At 45.2% G+C, this 25,070-nt stretch overlaps 1 protein-coding gene across 3 annotated transcripts; it reads left to right on the top strand.

Moving 5' to 3' along the window:
• Positions 1 to 5,473: 5,473 nt before the first annotated feature.
• cdc42ep4b (CDC42 effector protein (Rho GTPase binding) 4b) lies at positions 5,474 to 23,553 on the top strand. 3 transcript variants are annotated; one of them, XM_061094590.1, is made up of 2 exons: positions 5,474 to 5,692; positions 21,863 to 23,553. In XM_061094590.1, exon 2 carries the CDS (start codon positions 22,027 to 22,029, stop codon positions 23,041 to 23,043), a length of 1,017 nt encoding a protein of 338 aa, XP_060950573.1. In that variant the 5' UTR covers positions 5,474 to 5,692; positions 21,863 to 22,026; the 3' UTR covers positions 23,044 to 23,553. The 3 variants fall into 3 exon arrangements, with proteins under 3 accessions (XP_060950573.1, XP_060950575.1, XP_060950574.1); XM_061094592.1 differs by lacking the exon at positions 5,474 to 5,692 and adding an exon at positions 13,171 to 13,229; XM_061094591.1 differs by lacking the exon at positions 5,474 to 5,692 and adding an exon at positions 13,210 to 13,275.
• Positions 23,554 to 25,070: the final 1,517 nt, after the last annotated feature.

Genomic DNA, 25,070 nt, shown 5'->3' on the forward strand with positions numbered 1-25,070 from the left:
AAAAAAAATGGCTGAAAGGGACAAGAAAATGTCTGGAAATATCTCACCCAACTTGTGTTGAAGGAGAACTTTGCATTGCCTGACGCGCAGTCAACCCGATCAAGTCTTCTGTCTCTCCTTGTTTTCATTGCTTCTCTTTTTCATATGTTACTTTTTCTTACTCAGCCTGGATCCACACTATGAGACCTTGACCTTTAGCACTTCTTCTGTCTGATGAGTGTACGTGTGCTAATGTAGACTTCGATTTCTTTCACCGGTTGATAAAAATACTCTCTGCGAACAACTTATTCACTTTTATTTGGCTAGTTGAACTATTTGCATGACTTTTTCTTACATTTATTTCCTACTCTTTTGTTACTTTTGTTGGAGCACATTCAAATGGTCATGTGTCTGATTATGTACAAAGCCACAAGAATCTCTGAACACACACGCATATAAATATACATATATATAGTAGATGTACCTAGAAGACAAAATCATGCCGATGCTGAGTATGCATTGATGGAGACTGACGATGAAGGAGGAGCCGTGTTCGTGAAGCGAAAGGACAAACGCTTGTTTGGAACGCCTGGATGTAAAAACAAAAAATAAAACAGAGGAAAGAAAGGGCGGACGTGGATGTGGGATTAATGCCAAATCAAACATATTTTAACGTGTTGGCTGGAAGAGTTCAAAGTGGACAGTGGAGATGCAATCTCCATGGAAACGGCTCTCCGGCCTTTAGCACACATACGTAGAAAAAGTAGGACACCACTCGGCCGCGGCGGGTCGAATGTGACTGCTGTGCCTGGAAGGTCCTGCGGATATATGAGATGAGTGTATATCTGTTGAAGTGATTTAGTCTTTTTAAGTCTTTTTTTTTGTGAGTGTATTACAGTGAATCAAAGATGCCTTGATAGAGAAATACTTATTTATGATATCTGGCACCTGATTATGCTCCCGGTGCCCCCGGACTGTGGCATCGTGATGATGTGGCCTCGCGCCACCAGAGCCAATCTTTCAATCCGGACAGATGTGGGCCGTGAATTCGTTTGCATACACAACCCATAGGTTTGTTTTTCCTGCACCCTTTGCTGGCTCTCGTATAAACACACACAATGTCTCATTCTGCACATGTCTACTGAGAACGCTTTGAAATGTCCCAAAACTATGTGCAGCAGTATGGGACTGTTACATGTGGGCGCTGTGGTCCTGCTCAACTGTGAGCAAAGGGATTCTAACGAGAAACAAAGAGGATGTTTCCTGTCCCCCCCCCCCAAATCCCCCCCCGGCTGGTCGAACTCTCGCCTGTCACGGATCACTATACCGAGAGATGATGTCACCTCCTTTCCCTTTTTTTCGTGTAATCAACTGCTCTGTACTATTCAGGTGTGGCTGTGCCGTCCCAAATGCTAATGAGTACGTGTGTGTCTGTGTGTGTGTGTGTGTGAGTGTGTGTGTGTGTGATGACAGATCATTCACCGTGTCTGGTTGTAAAGACTTTGTCCTGCAGCAGCTGTAAACCAGAGGGTCGGCACCGTCCAGCCGCTCGTGACGCTATAGTGAAGACTCAGTGGTGTGTTCCTAGTTTCCATTGTTTTAAAAAAAAAAAAGGAAGTAAAAATTCATCTGCTTATATTTTTTATTTTTCTCTCTGTGGGGTGATTTCATTGTACGCAACAAACGCTTGTCATGCAGAATCTGAATGAATATATGATCACAGTACATTTCTGAAATAAATTATTTTTCAATGTTAGCTCTTTGGGAATTCATATCATCGTGCAGTGGACGGCAAGTCGGCAAATACAGTCTGTGTTTTTATTTCACTGCTACCGAGATTCATTCAGAAATACAGAAGATCCTATTGCTGCTTTGATTCCACAACCCATTCTCATTTTCAATCCCGATCTTGAGAGCTGGCTCCACGAAGGCCGAACCCGAAGTGAATCAATCAAAAGGCAGCAAAAAAGCACTTTATCTCTTACTAGCCGGTAGTTAAATGAGAAGATTGATACCACACCTTTGGACAAAAAACAATCAAGTGCATGACTTTCTGAAAACAGCAACTTTTTATTAGACATTACGTGAATGATGGAGTTTTAGAGCCGGGGCTATTGTGTCCTCCCGCTTCCAGTCTTTATGCTAAGCTAAGCTAAGCTCTGCTAACTTTGAGCTGCAAGTATAATAGCTGTCACAATTACAATCCAGATTTAAGTGCACAATATCAAAAAACTTCCAGGTTGTCTAGGGGGCGCTTGTGAGGTTCAGATCTTGAGAGCTGGCTCCACGAAGGCTGAACCCGAAATGAATCAATCAAAAGGCAGAAAAAAAGCACTTAATCTCTAACATGGTGACACAAATATAAAATGAAAACATGCACTTCACAACCAGCAGCGTCCTCTGTATAAAACATTTCGTGTGAGCATACAGCGAGGATCTACTGACGCCTAATTACTTGATGAAATTCCACCTAACCAAGTGATTCTCAGGGCTGCGATAAATTGGATCAGATGCTGTGGCAATCCTGTTATCGGGCTGCGAATGCCCCCTCCTGACTTCTTCCTCTTCCTCTTCGCTCTCAGATAACCACGACTCATTAAATCATCAGTCGCTCTTCATTTGGCTGAACGGCCTGAGTCGGCTCTTTAAGCCCGGCGGACTGCACATTAGGTGATGCCCGTGTGTATGTGGGGCATAGGTAATATGTTTGAGATATATTTGTAAAAAACTTAGCTGCTCTAACAGACACATAATTGCTCGACAGGAGCACATGCACAATGTCAGATGGTGTTAGATGCTAATTGGATCCCAGTCATCTCGATCCAGGGCTAACGCACTAAAAACATAGAAGAAGAGATTAGATGGGAGAGGATGGAAACAGGGAATTGGAACGAGCGTGTCCAGAGCGCTAATCCCCTTTTTTTCGTGAAAACACCCGGGAAATCTCCCTTCGACAGAAGACTCCCTGACAGGAGGTGTTTCATTTGCTGAAATGTTCATTTCCCTACGTCCTCCTTTCTGTCCCGATTGAATGACAGAGAAAAGAGCGAGCTGGTGGTCCCGGTTCAAAGGGGAGGCCGAGGCGCTAAACAGCCCTGAGCTTTTGAGGACCCTCAGTAGGAATATTAAAGGATTCCGACAGAAGGTGTAGTTCAGAGGAATCTGAAACCCTGAATTTAATTGCCTCATTTGTGGGCTTCACTGAGGGAGGTTTGGGGGTTTGAAGAGGAAACACAGGCGGTGGGAGAAAGGACACTAATATGAGGAGGGGCCATGTTCCCTGAGCGGTGTCCTAATGCACTGCTCTGTTTGGTGGGTGTTTAAATTGGTTTCTGACTTGATGTGCATTGTGGGAAAACGGCACAAAAGTGGCAATGGCCGTTTCGGTAAGTAAAGTCTCTCTCTCTCCAAGGCAATCACAGAGCGTGTCCTAAATTGTTGTTGGATGAAGTCATATCTGGTTGTTTTTATTACTGTGGTGTCTCATCCTTGCAGCTAACGAGAGAGGAGAGTCCCCCGTGTCCTAATCTCTCACTGTAGCCTCTCCAGGCCGCATGCGTTACATAACCAAGAACACAAAGCCACACCAGGAAGCAATGATTGAATAAGGGGCCCCACTCCGGGGTAATGTGCCATCAAAGATTTGTGTTCCTGCTCAAAGTTCTGAGGAATCTGAAAAAAGAGGTTCCCTGTTAAAACTCATGAACGCACCACTAATTGGTTCATTGTGTAATAATGCAAGGAATCCGATATAAGATCTAATATTTACTGGTGGGGGGAAACAGACAGGTGGGCGTCAGCGGGGGGGGTTCGCACCTGAGGACCAGATGGAAGGTTGTAACCGCACACCGGCACCGGCTCGTTTAATGCGTGACCTGAAAATTGGGTAATAAATGTGCTTTTGTGTGTGAAATCAAAGGCCACTTTTAATGCAATGTGGAAATTGTCTCAGATAATTGGAGCAAAGGGAACAAAGTCTCCTCTAATTAAACTTCAGCACATTTCTGATATCAAAGACGCCGTTTGGAAAATGACCGACCTCAAGCAGAGAGCACCAGGATCTGTGCTGCACATTCACACTGTTTTTGTGTACTTGTGAGTGTTGTGTGTACATGAGGAAGAATTGGGGTTGTCATAATGGTTCGGTTAAAACTTATAGTGACCCATTTAAAATCTGTCTCTTATCAAATTGTGTTGTGCACCAAATTACCATTGCAGGTCCACCGATCATTTCCAAAGACGTGATAATGTAATAGCCCCCACAGATGGTGTTGTGACATAATGATTCTGATGAACTTCTGCTGATTCAGTGCTTGTAACTTCACGTCAGAAATACAAAAAATACAGTTTAGAGATCAAGTCTAAAGGTCGGGGGAAGCGTTTGACATTTTTAGAAATTATTATTTTTCATCACTTGCCGAGAGTTAAATGAGAAGATTGATACTAAACCTTGTTTTCACTGCATTTGGACAAAAAACAATCAAGTGCATGACTTTCTGAAAACAGCAACTTTTTATTAGCTATAACGTGAATGATGGAGTTTCAGAGCCGGGGCTATTGTGTCCTCCCGCTTCCAGTCTTTATGCTAAGCTAAGCTAAGCTCTGCTAACAGTGAGCTGGATGCATTATAGTTGTCACAATTACAATCCAGATTTAAGTGCATAGTATCACAAAACTTTTAATAAAGGGAGAACTGCCCTTCTCACAGCTTCCAGGTTGTCTACTCTAGGGGACGCTTGTGAGGTTCAAATTGATCGAGGCCGATGGAGACATAGATATATATAAAGACTAGATGTCAGAGATGTAGATATGACAATGCAAACTTATGAATAATTATGTTATCTTCAATTTTTTTTTATAATTATACAGTGTCATAACTACATCTCTGACGTTTATAACAAACCAGACCGTTTCAAAATCGGTTGAAAATTTAGCAATTTATGGTTATTTACCACTACCAAAACAATGTTATGGGTGAGCGAGCAACCTCTGGCAAGATGGCCGCCATGTGGTGACGTCCGGCTCCATCGAACTAGACATCTAGTCTTCTTTATATACAAATCTATGGTCTCAGCTGTCAATCATGACGTTTAACTTCTGTTTTTATAGCATCAAACTTTGGTCCGTGTCCCATTTAGTAACAGGGAAGAGAGATGGGACCATGGACCTTTACTGCAGCCAGTGGTGTCATCAATCCCCTCATCGAACTTCTCATATTGTCCACCGGTCGGTTTAATTCTCACATTTATTGGGTTTCTTCTTCCACCTCCATTATGTCCGGCCTGGTTGGCTTCATCCACACACTTGACCTCCTGCCTGTGGTGCAGTGTTGTGGATAAACAGGAGTCTGGCCCTTTAAACCGCAGCAGGAGGTGGTGCTCTCAGGCCCATGAGCAGGAGGAGGAGGAGGAGGAGCAGGAGGCTGGGAGGAGGGTGAGTCGGGGAGGAGGAGGAGCAGGAGTAGAGGAGGAGGAGCAGGACGAGGAGGAGGAGGAGCAGGAGGGCCGCTTCGTGCGCCACATTATCCAGACTCCGGAGCTGAAACACGCCGGGCTGTCCTGGTCCAACTCTGCCGAGGAAAATAATCTCCATTACTTTTCGCTTTCCGACGCAGAGGACGCTTCACCGGAAGTTGCACTGAGACGATCTCCCGCCGCCACGGAAAGTTCCCGGGAATATAAAGTGAAACTTTCCCTCCGCTTGGCGCGTTAAGGTAACGTCTCTCTCCGACTTGTTCGTAGACTCAGTGCTGTGATATTCCGTTGTGTGTATAGTTGTGATGGGTCAGTGTGTGTGTGTGTGTGTGTGTGTGTGGTCAGGAATCTGCATCTCATTTGAATGTCAAATCCGCTTGAGAGGCTGATCTGCTCCTTCAGCTCCTCTCAACAACAATGAGCCCCCTGGCGTTCCGTCCGTGCATCAGAGTCTCACAGATTCACTTTAAAGAACCATATAACGTCAATAACTGTTACCTTCCACATCAAAGGACTTAAGTAACAGCACGAATACAAAGTCATCAAAGGCAAGAAGTAAATAGATACAATTTCATTTGGATACAATGTCAATAATCCCCAACTGTGCGTAACAACTGATTCTTTGTGTCTGATTGTACTCTGTAAGTCTCTGGTTCACTTCTTTTAGATTGTGAGTCCACATTGTAAGTTGTTTTTACGTTCCGTCCCTGCATCACAGTCTCAGAGATTCACTTTAAAGAACCATATAACGACAATAACTGTATTTACCTTCCACATCAAAGGACTTAAGTAACATCAAGAATCAAAGTCATCAAAGGCAAGAAGTAAATAGATACAATTTCATTTGGATACAATGTCAATAATCCCCAACTGTGAGTAACAATCGATTCTTTGTGTCTGATCGTACTCTGAAAGTCGTACTTTTCGAAGGTGAGTCATCATTGTAAATTGTTTTTACGTGGACACTCTGGATCATTGCTGAGCTCCTCAAACTTTTTCTCCATTGTTGTGTCAGGGGATCTCTAAGCATGTAAGTGTTAAATCAATGACCTGATTGTAATGTGCAACAAACCCTGCTTTGTTCAATAAATAATGAAATTATATAATAGTTGTCAAGGCCAATGCCAAAAAACCAACAATGTGCACATGAAAGGAGTCATTAACTGGCTTAAATGGCAGCAAAAGTAAACTATTCCAAGTTTTAGATCCTCATTAGGAGTCCCCAAGAGTAACAAGGCCTCTAGACTTCAATCACTTGTAACTTGATTTAGATAAGGGATACCTAGGGGTGAGAACTAGTTTACAGGTTCTGATATAAGTGTCCTAAATATCTATGTTCAGCTACAGGACAGGAGATGGTTGAATCAGAGCAGGCAGTTGGACTTGGAAGCATAACTGTTCTCTGCTGAAAGTTATTAACATGAATACTCATCACAATTAGGGAGCTACTGAGAGCTGAAGGAAACTACAGGACTCCTTTCACCTCATGCCTTGCTCACACACCCGTCCCACTACTGGTCTTCCTCGGTGGGCGGCTGCTGTTGGTGTTTACCGACCTGGCACTTTGCCTCTCGTGGTCATCATGCCTGATGAACTGGGTAATTTACTCCAGAATTGCCACCGTGGCTGTATACCTGCCCCGGGCCTCATTCATCATGCTGTAACTGAAGGCCGTGGAGTGTGTACTTGACTTTAACTGCGCTCACCATAAAGTGTGCAGGTCCGTTTTATAACAGTGGGTTTCATTTTTTATATTTCTTTCCCCCCCTGCTTCACTGGGCATCAGCAATCAAAGCTGGGTTCTAGTTAAACTGTCAGCCTGGGCAGAAGTAGGAGGAGGTATAGGAGGATGTAACGGCTGGGCTGTGGTGTTGTTTTTGTACGACTGTTGCCCCTTGACCTCCCCCTATACACACACACACAAACACACAACCACACCCTGACAACAGCCCTAAGGTCAGCCAGTTTTCTTTTGCTTGATGAGTCATTTACCCTACGTTGTGTTGGTCGCTCTGTGATAAAGGGAAATCCGGCAGTTGCTCGACTGACTAAGCAGCTCGGAGTCGACTGGACAGATTTACACCGAGGTCAGACTCCGGCCTGGTTGCAACTCACATCAGCAGAGACACTTTCTGGGCCTTTCAGCTCTTTCTCCATTACTCCAAGGCAGATATCTCTCCATGAGGATCTATTGTGTGCACTGTACACTCCGAGGGGGGGGTGGGGTGGGGAGTACGTTTGTGTCATCTCTGACTGTGCTGTTTTTTAAAATATATTGCTATTTCAGTTGGCTCTGGAGGATCCTGCCGCTGCGCAGTGAGGAAGCTGGCCACCTGCCCAACTCTGAACGCACTGAGGTCATTACAGTTTTTTATTCTGGAAAGCCTGTGTGCTGCAGTGGAGGGGGGAGTAGGCAGTTACACTCGTTTGCACTGACTTCAGGCCGTTTCACACGCAGTCCGTTATAAGTGGATAACGTTTTTTCCTCGTCGGTTATTTCATTAGCGTGTGTCTCGGTGCCAGATTGTGTGGAAGTTTAATGGAGTGTAAATGCGCCACTTGTGTTTTTATTATGAGAGCGAGCGAACAGACCTGTCAACGGCAGTCAAGATGTGATAACGTACATTTGCATTCCAGGTTGTTAATGCTTCCCATGCCTCAGGAAATGCCTTAGTAAATGCTTTGTGGCTACTTCAGTAATCCACCCACCTTCGTCCCGAGCTCCACAGGAGACCAGGAGGGATGATGGGAGGATGTCTTGACATTTGGGTCGACTGCATTGGTTTGGCTCCAATTATATGGATATGTGCAAAAGGTCCCACAGTCGTCAGGGGTTTGGCTCAGGGAGGAATCAGTTTTTATGAATAATGGTTATTGTGTTTAAGAGGGTTGGTGATAATTGTTGAGGTAGAAAGTTCGTTTTTTTGGTTGTCACTTCAGAATAAATACATTTTGAGGATATGATTACATCACTTGCAGCATTTCAGTGCTTCCGGATATCTGTCGAAGTATTAATAACTTCAAAAGTGAAGGGGTTGTGGTTTTTTCTTCTGCTGTTGATTCTGGACTAACTTTAAGGCTCATGTTGAACTGGAGCTGTTTTTCCTCAGACGATTTTACAAGACTCACTCCGCTTGCAAAGAAAACAGAGAAACCCTGCAGAGGATGTTTGAGCTGATCTTTAAACAGACCTTTTATGGGAAAAATATATATTTGAAGCTAAAACAAGAGAGACAAATTCACCAGAAGTCCTTGAGTCACTATCTATACAACAGGATTTCTATATAAATATATCCAATTCAGTCCTGTGGTTCCTTTTAAAGGTATTTCCACTTGCAACCCAGAATGTGACATGAGCCGTATGTTCACTCCTGCTCTGTAGAAACTTTCTCTTGTGTCAGAAAGGTCAAGACTCTCCATTGTCCTTCAGCCAAACCCTCGCTGCAAATCTTTCAACGGTCAGGGTTCACTTCTCTGTTACTCAAACGGAAACCCCAGGCCCTTTACAATCCCATTTCACAACAAACCTATCATGGCTATTCCAAGAAGAAGGGGCCACTCTCTCTTTTCTTTTCTTTTGTGCAACGACCCGCATGCACTTGAAACTCCGTCACCCAGTTGTGTAGCTGTTTTGGTTACTGGTGTAGCATGGCCAGTTCAACAGGACTGGTTCTCCCTAGTAGTAGCACTCCCAGCTGAAGTCACTTCACTCGCCTGCTGCCAACACCTTAGACGGTTTGACTCATCGATTCCTTAAACATGTGCCTTGAAGTAACACTTAATACGGCTTGGTTTTGCAGGACATCGCTCTTCCGGCACCTGTCACTGTTTGCTTCCTGAGCTGCTTTGTTAAAAGCCGGTAAACCAGTTTTGATAATTATCACGTCGGAAGGTGAAGGCGGTTCCTGTGAAGTTGAATCACATGACATTCTCTCTGATTTCATCTCTATACAAGGACATCGTGATCTATCATAGGGAGACACACCTGGCCTACTTACAGAAAGATGACACAGTCCTTGATCACACAGACATGTTTTGAAAGAAGTGTCACAGCTTTGTGGTTTAGACTTATTACTCAAGACCAATGGGAAATTTGGTTTCTTTTTTCGGGCTTAAGGACAAATGTTTGAGATAAGTGTTTTTGGAAAGCTGTAGGAAGCTTGAACTGATCAGAGTTGTTCTTATCTTAGGAGAACTTCATGCTGATCCTACAGTAAATCATCAATAATCTTAAAACAATAAAATATGAGCCAAGTGATGAACCTGAAATTCTGCTTTCCTAGAAACCTTCCTCTAGCAAATTTTATTCTTATCTCCCTTTGTGATAAAATGTTTTATAATAGCCGATAATAATCTAGAAATTGTTGTATATCTAAAAAAAATCAACAATATTAAGATAAAATATGTAGCAATTATTCAATATGAATGTCAACTTTATTTATTTAGCACATTTAAAACAACTTGGTTCACCAAAGTGCTTTACACAGTAAAAGGAACAGTAAAAAAACCCTATGGAGTTGCATATAATATGTTTAATTGTGTAAATAGAACTTTTCTTTGTTGTACTTTTCTATTAACATCTAACAATAGAGTGCAGTCATTCCTCCATTGCCTGAATCAGAATGCTGTGGAATACAGTAATTTTTTTATGAATATTAAGTCTCAGCCTCTCACTGAGTCAATATCACTTTAACCAGCAGAACTCTGGTTGCACTATACGTTGACTTGACGTCTCCGTGTGTTGACAGCACATATGGTCGGGTGGCGTGCAGCTGGCCGTCCCGGTCCCAGCTCGGCCATGTTTACAGTCCAGCGAGTCCTCATTATTCTGTGGGACAGAGAAACAGGTGGTTCCTCTCTGGAGCGCACTGAAAAGACAAAGGAGGGCTGTCGGCATAACCGGTGGTCACCTCTGTGCTCACAAGATGACAAATTCATGCCGGGGGAAACTGGTTCAGGAGACGGGAACGGTCACATGCACTGTCGCTGTCTGGTGATGACCCTGCAGGTTCCCTCATGAATAAAGAGTCTTTTCTGTGCAAGCCACCAGAGGACGTTTCCAGGTCAGATATCCAGGGCTGTGATGGGATATAGAACCTGGATAGATAAGGATCTCAGGCCTTTTGTGTTTTTTTGTATTAAACGAATCACTGTAAATGGTGGCTGTCATTCATGTGGGTCACCTTTGAGATCCATCTCCTCTGTGAGTGTGTCCTTGCGTGCATTTTCCCTATCGTCCTATCTACCCACATGCGTGTTGTGTTGATGTTTGGGTGTGCCAGAAGGGTTTGGTTCTCGTCGGCCTCTGTATCGCTTTGTTTTTTTTGTTCTTTCTCGTCCATTGTCCTTTGTGAGACATGTGAGCAACTTTGGCTGCCATTAGGGAGCCAACAGGGTGTGTTTGTAAGTGTGTGTGTTTGTGTGTTTGTTTTTTAAACTGCATGTTAGTGGATTGCGAGCAGAGGACAACTTTTCCTGATGACCCTTGAACCTATGTAAGGCACTTGAACCGGGAGCCGTTGATAGACTTTACACTTATTGTACACACACACACACACACACACACAGACACACACATGGTTTAGGTGTATATACATATTTGTTAACACTGACTTATCGGCCTCCCTAATAATTATTTTCCGCTTGCTTGTTTCCAGGAAATCAAAGTTGTCGCTTCACTGCCAAATCAAAGCACCACATGAAGCATATAGGCCGTCTTTAATAAAAAACAAATCTAAGAAAGATGATACTGACAATACTTCAGAAGTGTCAGGATATGGCTCTATTATCATGTGGCCAACAAATCTTCGGGTTTCAGAATAGCCACGTATTACATAATTTATTATTTATCTATTCATAAAGACGTGGCTTTTTTCGTTGTTGCTGCTTTATGATGATCTGTTTTCCATGATTTTGTCTTTGAGTCCAACATCTGAAGAGCATTCTTTACAGTTGACAAGCTGGAAACAGAGATTGTTTAATATTTTTGGGGTTGTTTTCCAAGTGGTTTTTTGAGTCTCCGTCTGAAACACTTGGTTTTAGATCCCGTCTCTTTAAAGCCCAGCCTGCTCTGATTGGCCAGCTGACCCACTTTGGTGTGATTGGTCAACTGCTTCAAGCTTATGTAGGAAAATATGAATGACCACTAGTCATGCATTAGGAAAAGGCACTTCTGTGATGTCATTTGACTTCCCAGTTGCTCCGGATGTATCGGCTGAACCACTGAAGGGTTTTCTTTTGGTTAGAGAAGTTCACGCTACCACAGATTTGTGGCCTTTTAGCTTTGCAGAACTTCTATATAACCAACTTGAGGAACTAATGTCTCTTTTAGTTGAGCGTGAACTTATCCGCTGTCTGCATCTAGCCAGTATAAGAAGTCGTTGTGTGATTACTCTGATGTCCCTGGAGAGTCACTGAAGGAAGCTCTAACCAGATCACAGTGGATGTCGGTGAAACAACCGAAGACACAATCACGTTAACGAGGTTCTTCAGGAGCCGGGTACATGCATCAGCTCGTCAACTTCAAGTTCTACTGTCGGGCTGGAGCGGCCATGTTTGATCATCGCTCTGTGTTCCCTTCAGTCAGCTACTGTTTTGTTGTGTGTCACCGAAACTGAACACCGGGGGGATGAAGCTGTTCGGTGTGACGACTTCAGCCGGGAGTTTGCTGATAAAACATATTTTTCTAAGTCCAGGAGCAGTTGAGATGTTGCAGAAACCGGTCACTTATCCTTCTGTCACACTGAGAAGCCTCCTGCTGATTTTACCAACGTTTGTGTGACTGTGTGTGTGTGGGTTGGAGTGTGTTTAGACTTTGTCACACTGGCATCGGCTCACAACTTTGGTAATTTGGCATATTTCCTCTCTCCAAGGTCAGTGCAGGCTAACTGTCCCGGCGGCTCCTGTAACAGGACCTTCTGTTTTCCCCCTTATTGTTTTTATTTTGGTTCAATCCTCGGTAGAATTTTTCTGCCTTGTTCCGTCGTCCAGCAGCTCTTGGACGGTTGATTAAACCACTTGGCTCCCATCCGGCCCTCTGGTACCAGGCGTGACGGCTGCCTGCTTGTGAGAGACTGATGGGTCGGGGGGATTTCAGTGATTAATTAGACGTGCACTCTCATGTACACGCCCACACACACACACACACACACACACAGGACAGTACAATCCCTCCACTGTAGGCGTGATAGGGGTCGGGGTACATTTCATTTCATGCAGGACACGGTGAAAGAACGTCTGTCACTGTGCTGGCATGACCAACTTGTGATCCAACCCCCTCCGCTGCCCCTCCGAGGGCGTGTTTCTCTTTAGTGCCTCCATCTGTGCCTCTCCTTTTTTGCAGAAGTCCCCGCGGTGATGTTACTCGTGAAAGGCCGTGCCCCCCCCCCCCTCCTCACATGTCTTTACCCAGGGTATTACTCATGCAATGGTGAGGAGGAGCTTTTTCCAAAACAAACTCTCAGGCGACTTGTTTTTGGGCTTATTTCATAATCAAGAGACATGTTCATTATCTGTGTGTTTGGTGTTTTTGGCCGGGCTTCCCTCTCATCCCTCTCTGGCTAGTATCTGACAAAACACTTTGTCCAGCCATGCAGGAGCAGCAGCTTTAGACGAGGCCACTTTGACTGGAAACAGAACGCGTTTTGGAAGCTTGTGTTCTGTTTCTGCACGTCAGGATTTGGACAGATTAAAACCAAAACGCTCGACCGGGTCACGTGAGGATCCTGAACCGGGGTCGTAACAGCAGCTTCTGCAACACATCGACGGGAATAGAAGGTGGATACTCTGAGTCACACCGGGGAGAAAGGGGAGGTGATGGCTGGTGGGTGTCGGCTGGATTTTGTGATTTCAGATCCAGGGTGTTTGCTGCCCTGAGCTCCTGCCACACATCGAGAGGGCTGGTCCAGGCCTGCTGGTTTTATTTGCTAACGCTGAACACGCTGCCCTTAATCCTCCAGTGGGTTTGTTTCTGTGTGTGTGGCCCTGGGGCCCTGGAGGTTGATACACTAAACTTTACAAACACACATACACACAGAGGGACTGTAGTACTTGGGTCCTGCTGATGTGGGTTTATTTCCCCTACTCAGCTGTTTGAACTTGTCCAAAGCCGTTTTTTATGAACATGAGTTTTCAGTTTGAAAGTACGGTGCACAACCTGAATCTTGTGCATGTTTCTGGTTTGTTGAAACTGTTTTATCTCTAACATCTTAAAATCTAAATATGCTAAACCTTCCCATATTTGAATATTTGCACGGCCGCTGAAATTCTCTTAAAATACACTTTTGCATGGCGTCTTGATACCAGCGTCTGTCTGTGCTGCCTCATTAGAACCTGTTTGAAAAGCGTACTTTTCAGGACACAAGCTTGGCAGCTTCTGTAATTCCTAAATGCTGTAGGGAGCAGAGATTAATTGAATAGTGCCCGTGTGGCATGTGAGGACAAGCCCAGTGACAGCACCTCCTGCTAATTATGGTTTTAATACAGGCCCGGAGGAGATTTAATCTGAAACGAATAATGGCTCTCACCAAAAAAACAACATAATCCTTTTTAAAAACTAAAAAACATGCATTTTCTAAACTTGATATAGTTCCTTGAGGAATGATTGTGAGTTTTAGAAGGACGTCATGGTTGAATTTCATGCTGATGTTCTTGATTCTTGTTTTAGTCCTGTGTCTCTGTCTTTCTTTATCTTTGATTGTTGCACGAACAAAGACTAAATAAGCTCCACATGGTCACTACCTGTCAAAAGCTCCACAAGAGACCTGTTTAATGAGCTTAGCTGATTCATTCATTAGCAAAGCTGACCTGGTCTCGCTGGTGATGACGGCACCACTTCACTAGAAGGCTCCGGCAAGGAAACGTCTCCGGAAAATGTCTGAAGCGATTGAGACATTTGAGTTCGCTGGAAAATATCAGAAAAATGTCCGGCCTTTGGTTTGCATGACTGGAAACACTCGAGCGTTTCACTTGTGTGAAATTCCTCAGGTGTGTTCCTTGACACATGGGCGGCGAGGCCGAGCGCCGTATCTCTCCTAACATCCACATCCCTGCGTCAGTTTCTGCTGAGGATACTTCTGCGGTTTGTCATGGAGGTTGAGCCTCGGAGCTATGCGAGCAGATATGAAGTTGAACGGGACGAACCGGTTCCTGCTGTCGCAGACGGAAATAAGGTAGAAGATTAACTGCTCCGCGTTATTGTTGCTTGGGAACGGATCTGTGCGCTGTTATGAAAGTGTAATGTTACTGTAAGAGCCACACATTCCCAGACCTTCAGACAGGAGTGTTTCAGGTGAGAGTGAAGCAAGGCTGAGTTATTGTGTATGAACGACTCGGTGAGTTAAGGACAGTGTGTTGGACTGGAGGGAACTTTCAGACACTTGAGCTGCTTTCACACACGCACTGGACTCTGAGGATCCTCTGTGTTTTCTCAGAAGGGGTCCGAGTGAGACCTCCGCAGTTTCTACCGACTCTATCCCCCTGACCTAGTATAACGTTCGTAGAAATCTTCGTCTCTCTCTCCTACATGTTTTTCACCAGGAGTTATTTGTTGTCGTCTGTTGGAAGCGTCATCTCCCCCCCCGGCGCTGACTCCCTCCCTGTGAATCCTGCAGGGGATTCCCAGAAACTGCAGAGATTCTCTCAGTATGACATTTTGCGTTCACACATTTCGACCCCTTCTTTGAAAATACAGAGGATCTGTGTAGTTCAGTGCATGTCAAATGGACAACTACCACAATAAATCATGGTGGTGCTGGGTAGCCAATAGTTAAAGAGAGAGACAAGCATAGGACACAAGGAAGACATTTTAACAGTTGGTGTAACAGTTTGACGAGAGACTTTACTCGACTCCTTAAGAGGTTTATTATCAAAATGTTTTGCAACGTCGCCATATTTGTTGTAGTCAGAAACACTCGACTCAGTGCTGCCCTCTAGATGATGAAGGACACGTGGGTATGAACGTTTAAACACTTATAATGGATCTATTTTCATTCGTAAAGGCAGCATAAATACACCTTGAAGCTGTTTTCCCTCTGTGCTTCTGCGATGGACTGGGGCAAAGAGATCTCATGACGATGCCCTGACCTAGTATAACATTCGTAGAAAACTTTGTCTCTCTCTTGTCGTCTGTTGGAAGCGTCATCAGCAGGGGATTCCCAGAAACTGCAGAAGCTCTCACTATGACATTTTGCGTTCACACATGCGACCCCTTCTGAGAAAATACATAAGATCTCTGTAGTTCAGTGCACGTCACATGGACAACTACCACAATAAATCATTGTGGGGTTTGGTAGCCGATAGTTAAAAGAGAGAGACGAGCATAGGACACAAGGAAGACACTTTAACAGTTGGTGGAAGGGATTGACGAGAGACTTTACTTGACTCCTTAAGAGGTTTATTATCACGATCTCCTGCAACGTCGCCATATTTGTAGTCAGAAACACTCGACTCAGTGCTGCCCTCTAGATGATAAAGGACACGTGGTCATGAACATTTAACACTTATAATGGATCTATTTTCATACGTAAAGGCAGCAGAAATACACCTTGAAGCTGTTTTCCCTCTGTGTTGCTGCGATGGACTGGGGCAAAGAGATCTCATGACGATGCCCTGACCTAGTATAACATTCGTAGAAAACTTTGTCTCTCTCTTGTCGTCTGTTGGAAGCGTCATCAGCAGGGGATTCCCAGAAACTGCAGAAGCTCTCCCTATGACATTTTGCGTTCACACATGCGACCCCTTCTGAGAAAATACACAAGATCTCTGTAGTTCAGTGCATGTTGAAGGGACAACTACCACAATAAATCATGGTGGTGCTGGGTAGCCAATAGTTAAAGAGAGAGACAAGCATAGGACACAAGGAAGACATTTTAACAGTTGGTGTAACAGTTTGACGAGAGACTTTACTCGACTCCTCAAGTGGTTTATTATTACGAATGCCATATGTGTTGTTGTCAGAAACACTCGACTCAGTGCTGCCCTCTAGATGATAAAGGACACGTGGGTATGAACGTTTAAACACTTATAATGGATCTATTTTCATACGTAAAGGCAGCATAAATACACCTTGAAGCTGTTTTCCCTCTGTGCTTCTGCGGTGGACTGGGGCAAAGAGATCTCATGACGATACTCAGGGGAAGAGTATCATATTATTTCAGTGTTTTTTAAACCACCCGCCCCCTCACCCCCCCGTGGGAATCAGATCTTTTTCCGCCTTCAGCTCGCGGGCCCTCGCAAATTAAGTTTGCCGACCTTTTTTGTCAGAGTTTAGAACTTTCCATTCTTATGCAGGCCCATTGATTAATTGATTAGCAGTGTCATAGATCCCCGCTGGGTAACTCGTATATATTCATTTGCATATCAATGTTGCTGACAATGGGAGTGAACAATGGAGGAGCTTCAGGCTGGTTCAAGGTTAAACAAAGCAGGACTTTTCTTCCTGCTCACACAGCAGAGTCTCTGTGTTCAACGTGAGGACTTTAAAATGGACGACTGGGGACTTTCACCGTGACAAGCCAAGAGTTTTATGTCGTGAAATATGCAAACTCGACTTTCCTGTCAAACTATTGTTCACACGCACCCTTTTTACCAAATTTACATTTTATTCTGTAGATATCAAATGAACCTGCCAGGCAGTAATTACACTCTCTCATTCTAAGTTTACCCGGCTCTGTGTAATTTGCATAGCAGCAATCCACCTTGTTAATAAATTATAGACTCTTTTTCTGTCTCTGTTTTAAAAAATTTAAATGCAGCCAAAAATAAAAAAGCCAGAACCTCTTGCAGTCTGATGGTTCGACTTGGCAGCAGGCGAGCTGTGATTGGACGGGACGTACCAAAGCCTCTTTGCTCTGTTCATTGAGTAGAAGGAGACAAAGTGGAATGGGATCGCCGAGGACTGTGAGGCGCCGGTGATCCGCGGGATTACACGAGCGAGCCTGAACGCTGATGAGCGCGCCCGGTTGTTATGTCACCCCGCCCGCATCGGGTCTTCCGGCGAACATGAGATGCTCTTAATCATTCACGGCCCTGTCACCGCTCGTCTCAGTTTGAGCCGGAGTCATGTGGCACGCCGAGCGCCCGGTTACATAAAGGCTTCGTCACCGGCTGGCACGGTGACCGAGGCGAAACAAGGGAGACGATGCTTCACCTCGCCGGGTGTGCTTACTGCTCCAACACAAACAGGTTACATGTTGTGTTGCTCGCTGTGGTCACGGTTGTGTGACCTGTTTGTCTGTGCAGCCCAGCGACCCTGTAAACAATGTTGCTGAGGAGGCATTTTTGCAGCGAGCTGAACTGGGAGGATGAGAACTGTGTGGGTGCAACAGGCCAGACTGGAAACACTGGTCATCATGAGGACTTGGGCAGAGTTTACAACCCAGGGACAGAGAGGAGATCTCTATTTGTAAACACACTTAAGTGAAAGAACTTGCATTTATTCATAATAAGTCATCCTGTACATTATCCTTCAAAATCTGGTCAAGTGTTGAATTGAAAAGATAAAAACAGCAGAAGCTTGAGTAGATGTTAGTGCTTCTTATTGATTTGGTGGAACATGGTTCGATTCTCCTTGTTTCTTCCTTATGTGAAAGAGTTTTTTATCTTTATTAACATATTTTTAATCCTGAACATTTAACAACTTTAAAGCACTTAAGTGAAAGAACTTGCATTTATTCATTATAACTCATCCTGTACATTATCCTTCTTACAATTACAAAAAGCTTGAGTAGATGTTAGTGCTTCTCATTGATTTGGTAGAACATGGTTCGATTCTCCTTGTTTCTTCCTTATGTGAAAGAGTTTTTTATCTTTATTAACATATTTTTAATCCTGAACATTTAACAACTTTAAAGCACTTAAGTGAAAGAACTTGCATTTATTCATAATAACTCATCCTGTACATTATCCTTCTTACAATTACAAAAAGCTTGAGTAGATGTTAGTGCTTCTTATTGATTTGGTAGAACATGGTTCGATTCTCCTTGTTTCTTCCTTATGTGAAAGAGTTTTTTTCTTTATTAACATATTTTCCTGTACATTATCCTTCAAAATCTGGTCAAGTGTTGAATTGAAAAGATAAAAACAGCAGATGCTTGAGTAGATGTTAGCGCTTCTTATTTATTTGTGTGGAACATGGTTCGATTTTCCTTCTTTCTTCCTTATGTGAAAGAGCTTTTATCAATATTAACATTAACTCTAAGGCTTTTTTCTAAATAATCCCTAAAACTGTATTTTTCTGAAACAGCACAATTCAAGTGACACTTCCATTCTCCATGATTTATCTCTTTTAAAAGTACTGAAAGGCTAGAGCTGAGTATGACAGGACTGCCTGCAGGTCATACTTCATCTTTTGTCATGCCCACAATAATGGGGTCCTGATGATCCTTGGGGGGTTGGAGGGGTTTGAAACTATTCCTCATCAAACACCGAGGGGCCCCTGCAGACATAAAATGGGCCATTTCCTAGAAAATGACTTAAGGTGTGAGGTTTGCACCTTTTGATATCCGAGCACCCACTGACATCTTTTATACCGAGGTTGAATGTCTTGGAGTGACACGTTACATCAAAAGCATTCCCCCCCCCCAGCCGTAGGGCACTGTCTCAATTGTCTCCTGGCCCGGCATGTGACCACCAGGAAGGGTTAATCCATCTGAATGAGCGGATCTCTCCATGTAGGGGGGGGGGGGGAAATCTCTCTCTCTCTCCGTGTCTCCGTCAGGCTTAAAAAACAGGAAGCCAGCTCGGTAGCCCGGGGCTCGGCTCTGGCGTTGCCATAGAGAAAAACAAAACTGGGAGCAGTGGGGAGTGACGTATCAGCCGGTGAGTCGTCTTGAGTGGTCAGTCACACACTCAGACGCCCTTTTGTGCAGCAGTTCTAATTGGCAACCACTCTGCTGCATCAAAAAGAAGAAGATGTGGGGGCAGCTAATGGGTAGAGCGTTCTCTCCAGCAGCTCTGAGTGCAGTCACAGGGACGTCAGTGGCGTTTGTCTCTTCTGAGCTGTAATCTCGATGTAAGGAGCAGAGAGCGGCTCGCAATTTAATGTACAAGCCCGAGAGAACACTGACGAGGACTAGGGTTGCACAATTCCGGGAATATTCAAAGTTGGAAACTTTCCATGGGAATTAACGGGAATAACCAGGAATATACGTGAATTAACAGGAATATACGGAAATAAACTGGAAATGTTGTGGGTAATTTATACTAACTGTATTTACCTTGTCATATACAGACATAAATTTAAACATTTTGTTGTGTCATAGGCTGATTTGAGCCCTGAGGAAACTTTGGGCACTTGACTATACGCTTCTGCATCGTTGTGTCATTCTTAACATAGGTCTTTGCACAGTATTTGCAAATGTACACAGCCTTTCCTTCTACATTGGATGGGGTGAAATGTCTCCACACATGAGATAGTGCACGTGGCATTGTTCTGTAGAATAAGATGAGAAAAAAGTTTGTAAAAAAACACTAATGCAATGCCAGAGATATAAATAGTTAGCCAAACAATTGGAATCGTCTGTGAACATATTTTACAATTGATGGATAAATGAATGGAAATAGGCTAGATGAACAGATGAACTATCCTCAATCAGCATGCTAATATATTTTCCCCAGTAATATCATTGAAACTTACCTGACTAGTAATTATCTGTGCATGTGATGGAAGAATGCATAGTGAAGGGTTGAAATTCAACGAGAAAACACTGATGAGTCCGACCCCAACACGGCGTTCACGTAGATAGCCCGGCCAGAACCTGACTTCAATGCTGCTTTCTCCTCTAACTTTATAATATTGTATTTTAAATGTAGATAGCCTGTTATATATTTGAAGACCAATGTCGTCTGTATGAATATGAGAATGAGAGAACAAGGAAATGTTTTGGACAATCTGAAGTGGTACATAGCTGTTAATATTGAGGTGAGATAATATACAGTAATTGTTGATTTTCAATCATAAATACTGACGTCTGTAAATACACAGGTAAATATATTTCCCATATTATAACACTCATTCTTGCCAGAAGTGCCTTTTGAGTACTTAATGCTTTATGTACTAATTTCTACCACCAATTAGCACCACCAGAACCGCTGAAGACATGTTGTTGAGTACAGATGGATTGAAAGAATCTTGGCTGTGGACAGAGTTCATTTCTCTTCACGTATGATCTGAGGAGCGAAACAAAAAGCAGCAGTAAAGTTTTTCTTCCATCTATCAACCCCCCCCCCCCCTTCCCCTCTGTTCCCACTAGTGCTACATTTGCCTTTCCAATTGAATGGCTTCTTGTCAGTGATGCACATGTTTTCATGGGTGACGTTGCTTCAGAATATTGTTTGAGTGAAGCTCCCATTCATTCACAAGGGGGGGGGGGGGGGGTTACGCATACAGGCCTAGCAGCGTGGGTTTGAACCTACTGGGAATGATGGGACTACAGTCTGGCTGGAACAATCGAAGCCCTTGTTAATGTCGGTAGCACGTGGGGGGGGCGGCAGACCGCAGCACGCATGTCAGTGGGTGTTTTAAAAATCGCTTCTCCATTCGTCTCTGTGTCGAGATCACGTTCCGAGGTTTTGCGTCAGCGGTGACTCGAGGACAGTTTGGTCTCGAGCGCTGAAAAAACGTCTCCGCATTATCTGAAGCGAAAAGAACAAAGTGACCAGAGTTTAATCGAGAGCAATCCCGTCGTCCTCGTGTTACAACAAATAGAGACACGCTGATGAACTGAGGCAGAAGTAGACAAAACAAAAAGATTCTCTCGGTGGTGATCGAATGTCGCCCTGAAGGGTTTTACAGTGAACGGTCCAGAAACAGATCCGTCGGAGTGGAAGTCGATCCTCGCTGGAGGAATGCTGGAGCTCTTCATTCTGTTCGGCCTGCCAGCTCGAACCCAGCTCCAGCTCCCAGTATCCTGTGTCTTGGTGGTTATGTAACAGCGAGGGGCCGTGAATGGGAACCGGAGCACAGCAGCGATCGCAGACACCACTTGGAAAACTGAAATGTGACAGCACAGCAGCCCATAGAGGAAGGATTGTACCAGGGGATCTGAATGGGAGCCTAGTTTTTTCCTCTTGGTAAACTTTGCTGGAGGTTTTATAACCGGCTCACAGGGAGGTGAAGGTGCTGTGAACTTTACACCAGAGAGAGAGATTTTCTTTACCGTTACATAAGACCCTCAGAGTTGGGGTTGTAAAGCTTTAAAACCACTCGAGCGAGGCTTCACTTTGAAGAACCTTGCGAAGGAAAGAGCTTCCATACAGATGCAGATCAGGACGGAGGAAGTGTCCGTGACAGTGAATAGAACTTCTCTCTGTAGAGAAGTATTTAAAGTGATGTGCATGTTTCCACATTGTCTGCCAAGGTGCAGCTGATTTACATCGGTGCTGATGTTCTCCTTTCTTCTTCTTCGCAGGTCGATCCGACTGTGGAACGAAACCCGAGCTCCAGGACCAGAATGGCTGCCCACATTAAACACCTGGAATTACACTTTCTTTGACAACATCGCACACAGCCGCCAGAACAAACTCTCTGAACTCCACCGTGCAGCTTCTCCACCTGGTTTTGACTTCTGCCATCATGCCGATTCTCAAGCAGCTGGTGCACAGCAACAGCCAATCCAAGCGGAGGTCTCGGGCCGACCTGACCGCCGAGATGATCAGCGCCCCCCTGGGGGACTTCCGCCACACCATGCACGTGGGCCGGGGGGGCGACGCCTTCGGTGACACTTCGTTTCTGAGCACCCGATCGGGGGAGCCTCCTCGGGAGCCGGAGACCAAGCAGAGCCCCCCCCCGGGACCCAAGCCGGGGCTGCTGTCCCGAACCTTCAGGAGCAGCAAGCGCTCGCAGTCGGTGAACCGAGGGGACAAGTACGAATACAACTCGACGGCGCCCTCCGGTGGCTCGTCCAACTATGTGAAGAACGCCATCTCCTTACCGTACCTCAACGACGAGGACGCCCACAGAAGCAACCACCTGACGAAGAGCGTCTCCTCCAGCCCCATGAAGAAGCTCACGGAGATCGACGCCAAGCCGAGCAACGGAGCCGCGGCGATGGCGACGCTCGACGCCGACTTCGACGAGCGTAACTTCGGCGAGCTCACGGATTTGCCTCCGTCCATGCAACGGGGGGGCGGCATGAAGCACGCCGAGTCCATGATGTCCTTCAACATCGACCTGGGGCCCTCCATGCTCGGGGACATCCTGAGCGTGATGGAGAAGAAAGGCTGGGAGGAGGACGACCTCGGCTACGAGGAAGGGAAGAGCAGCGAAGGCCACGCGTCGCCCTCCCTCATACCCCACATCGACGATGATGATGATGACGTGGAAGAGCATGCCCCGGCCAGGCCCCCCCGCAGCATGTACCAGCAGAAGGCCCCCGTGGACCCTTACACCCCGGAGCTGCAAACCAGGAGCAACCACCACAACATGGACAGCTGCTCGGTGTCCAGCGCCGGCTCGGCCACGGAGGAGAAGGCTCGGTACCAGATCCACGACGGCGACACGGACAGTGCCAAGTACAGCTCGCCACGGGGGGAGGAGGACAGAGACTTCACCTTCATGGACGACGAAGACGACGATGAGATCCGGGTGTAGACCGACCTGCTCGGGCCACGCAGAGTTTTTTCCAATGACACTAATTGAGAGGACGAGGTGTCGGGCAGTGACGAGCTGGAAGCATCTGATTTAAGCTTCTGGTAGAAACTCTGCACACTTTGTCAACGTCATAAATAAAAACCAATTAAGCCTTATTCACTGTGCTGTAGCGAGGAGACGTGAGCGGAGTGCACGCTGAGACTGGGTCACCAAGCTGCTCTCTCCAAACTTTTGGGTTTGTTGATTGCTGCAGTTTTTGTTTGCACCATCAAACTCTGGACTCTTATTATTGTTATTGTTATTATAATTGCAAAATTCGGTTTTCTAAAAAAACAAACCGGCTTCTGTCGTGTAAACTCTTAACTGTGCATCTGCAGGAGAGGAAAGAAACCGGCGAGCTCGTTTTTTAAAGAAGTGAACGGCGACCACGAGGTTAGGGAAGTGTTAACCCAGCTGTCAATCACATGGATATCACATTGGGAGCGTGATGTGTGAGGTGAGCTGACGGACGTGCGGGGGGGGGGGGGCGGGGTCACACTCTCACTGTGGGAACTGCTCTACACATTCTGAGGGAAAAGGCGAGAAGTGAAACTCCCGATGTCTTTGTAATCGCTGCGCGTGGGAGGGATCACGAAGCCTCATTTGCCAAGAAACAATATTTTGGCACAGACACTAAAATAGAGAAAGTTGTGATTTTACTTTTGTTCACAAATTAATGGGATGATTTCTGCCTTTTTTTTGTTTTTTACTATATTTTATGTACATATAGTATCTGGAGGTCGGTCTTCACAGTAGCTTGTTGTGTTTGAGGTAGTTTATAATTTTGCGGCTGTTTTTGTCTTTGGCAACTTCTTGGTATTTATTCATCGACTCTCATAAGGGACGGATGAGTCTTAACGTGCACTGCTAGGTCTTAAAACTTTTGATTACGGCTTTTTTTCCGATGAGATTAATTTCTTTCAGAAGCGTGACGGTGCCACACAGGGAGAGTCGGCGTGTTTGCCTCCACACGGCCACCAGGGGGACTTAACTACGAGGACTAAACTCATCACTTCTTCAATCGCTCTCATGCTAAATCTGCATTAGTTAATAACAGATTCAGGAAATCACTCCATGGGAGTGTCTGCTTTTTTAATTTGCGAAAGACACCCAATAAGAATCGTCAGAAGAGTTTTGTACGTGTTGTGTGTCCTGTGCTAAAAACAGGACGGAGGTGGAGATTGTGGGGAAACTGTGTGTGTGTTTGTGTGTGTGTGTGTGTGTCGTCACATGGAAGGTGGTCGGATCAGCAGGTCAGCAGAGAGTCGGAGGAGATGTTTGTAAAAGAGTCGATGCAGAAGAACCAGGGTCAAATTGTCCAGCTCCACTTCCTGTCTTATTCACCACGTGTCCACGTTTGTCTCTGAGGACAGACGGAGGACGAATCAGCACGAGCAGACACTTATCAGAGAGCTGCTACTTAACGGTTCGGGCATCAGTTGTGACCTCGAGGCGGGGGGGATATTTCCCAACCTGGTCCCACACCTGATAACACCCACACTCCTCTGAAACAACCCAAATCACACAGTGGGGACGAGATGATTAAATCAACCAATCATCTGGCCTCTCCCGGCCTTACTCGTTGGATGTGTGAGATTATCGCCCCCCCCCCCCCCCCACCAGCTGGACTCGGCCCAGGAACAGCGGGGTCATGAGCAGACAGGTGGGCAGCCGGTTCTCTGTGGTGTTTAGTTGTTTTTGTCCAGTAGTCTGATCCCGGTCCCCCCCCCCCCTCAGTTATAAATTAGACCAAACGAGGCGTACGTGTCCTTTTTTCTCCCCGTGTCCGTGATTAATGTCTGACCTTTTTTATTTTGTGTTAGAAAGCTAATTGCCACGTTTGAAAAATGGGAGCGTTGGATTTCCTGTTGTGGAGTTGACACTGGGGGCGTGTCCACAAAATCAGGATGCCAAGCTTCTCCGCCTCTGGGTTCCTTTCTCTCTTTTTTCCAGGTTGTGAGAAGTTGTGAGATGAAAAGCAATCTGGA

The sequence above is a fragment of the Limanda limanda genome, chromosome 21 (assembly GCF_963576545.1).
Source record: "Limanda limanda chromosome 21, fLimLim1.1, whole genome shotgun sequence".
NCBI lineage: Eukaryota > Metazoa > Chordata > Actinopteri > Pleuronectiformes > Pleuronectidae > Limanda > Limanda limanda.

What these genes read in the sequence shown, in the direction of transcription:
- cdc42ep4b (XM_061094590.1), top strand. Translation starts at nt 22,027, where the DNA reads ATGCCGATTCTCAAGCAGCTGGTGCACAGCAACAGCCAATCCAAGCGG.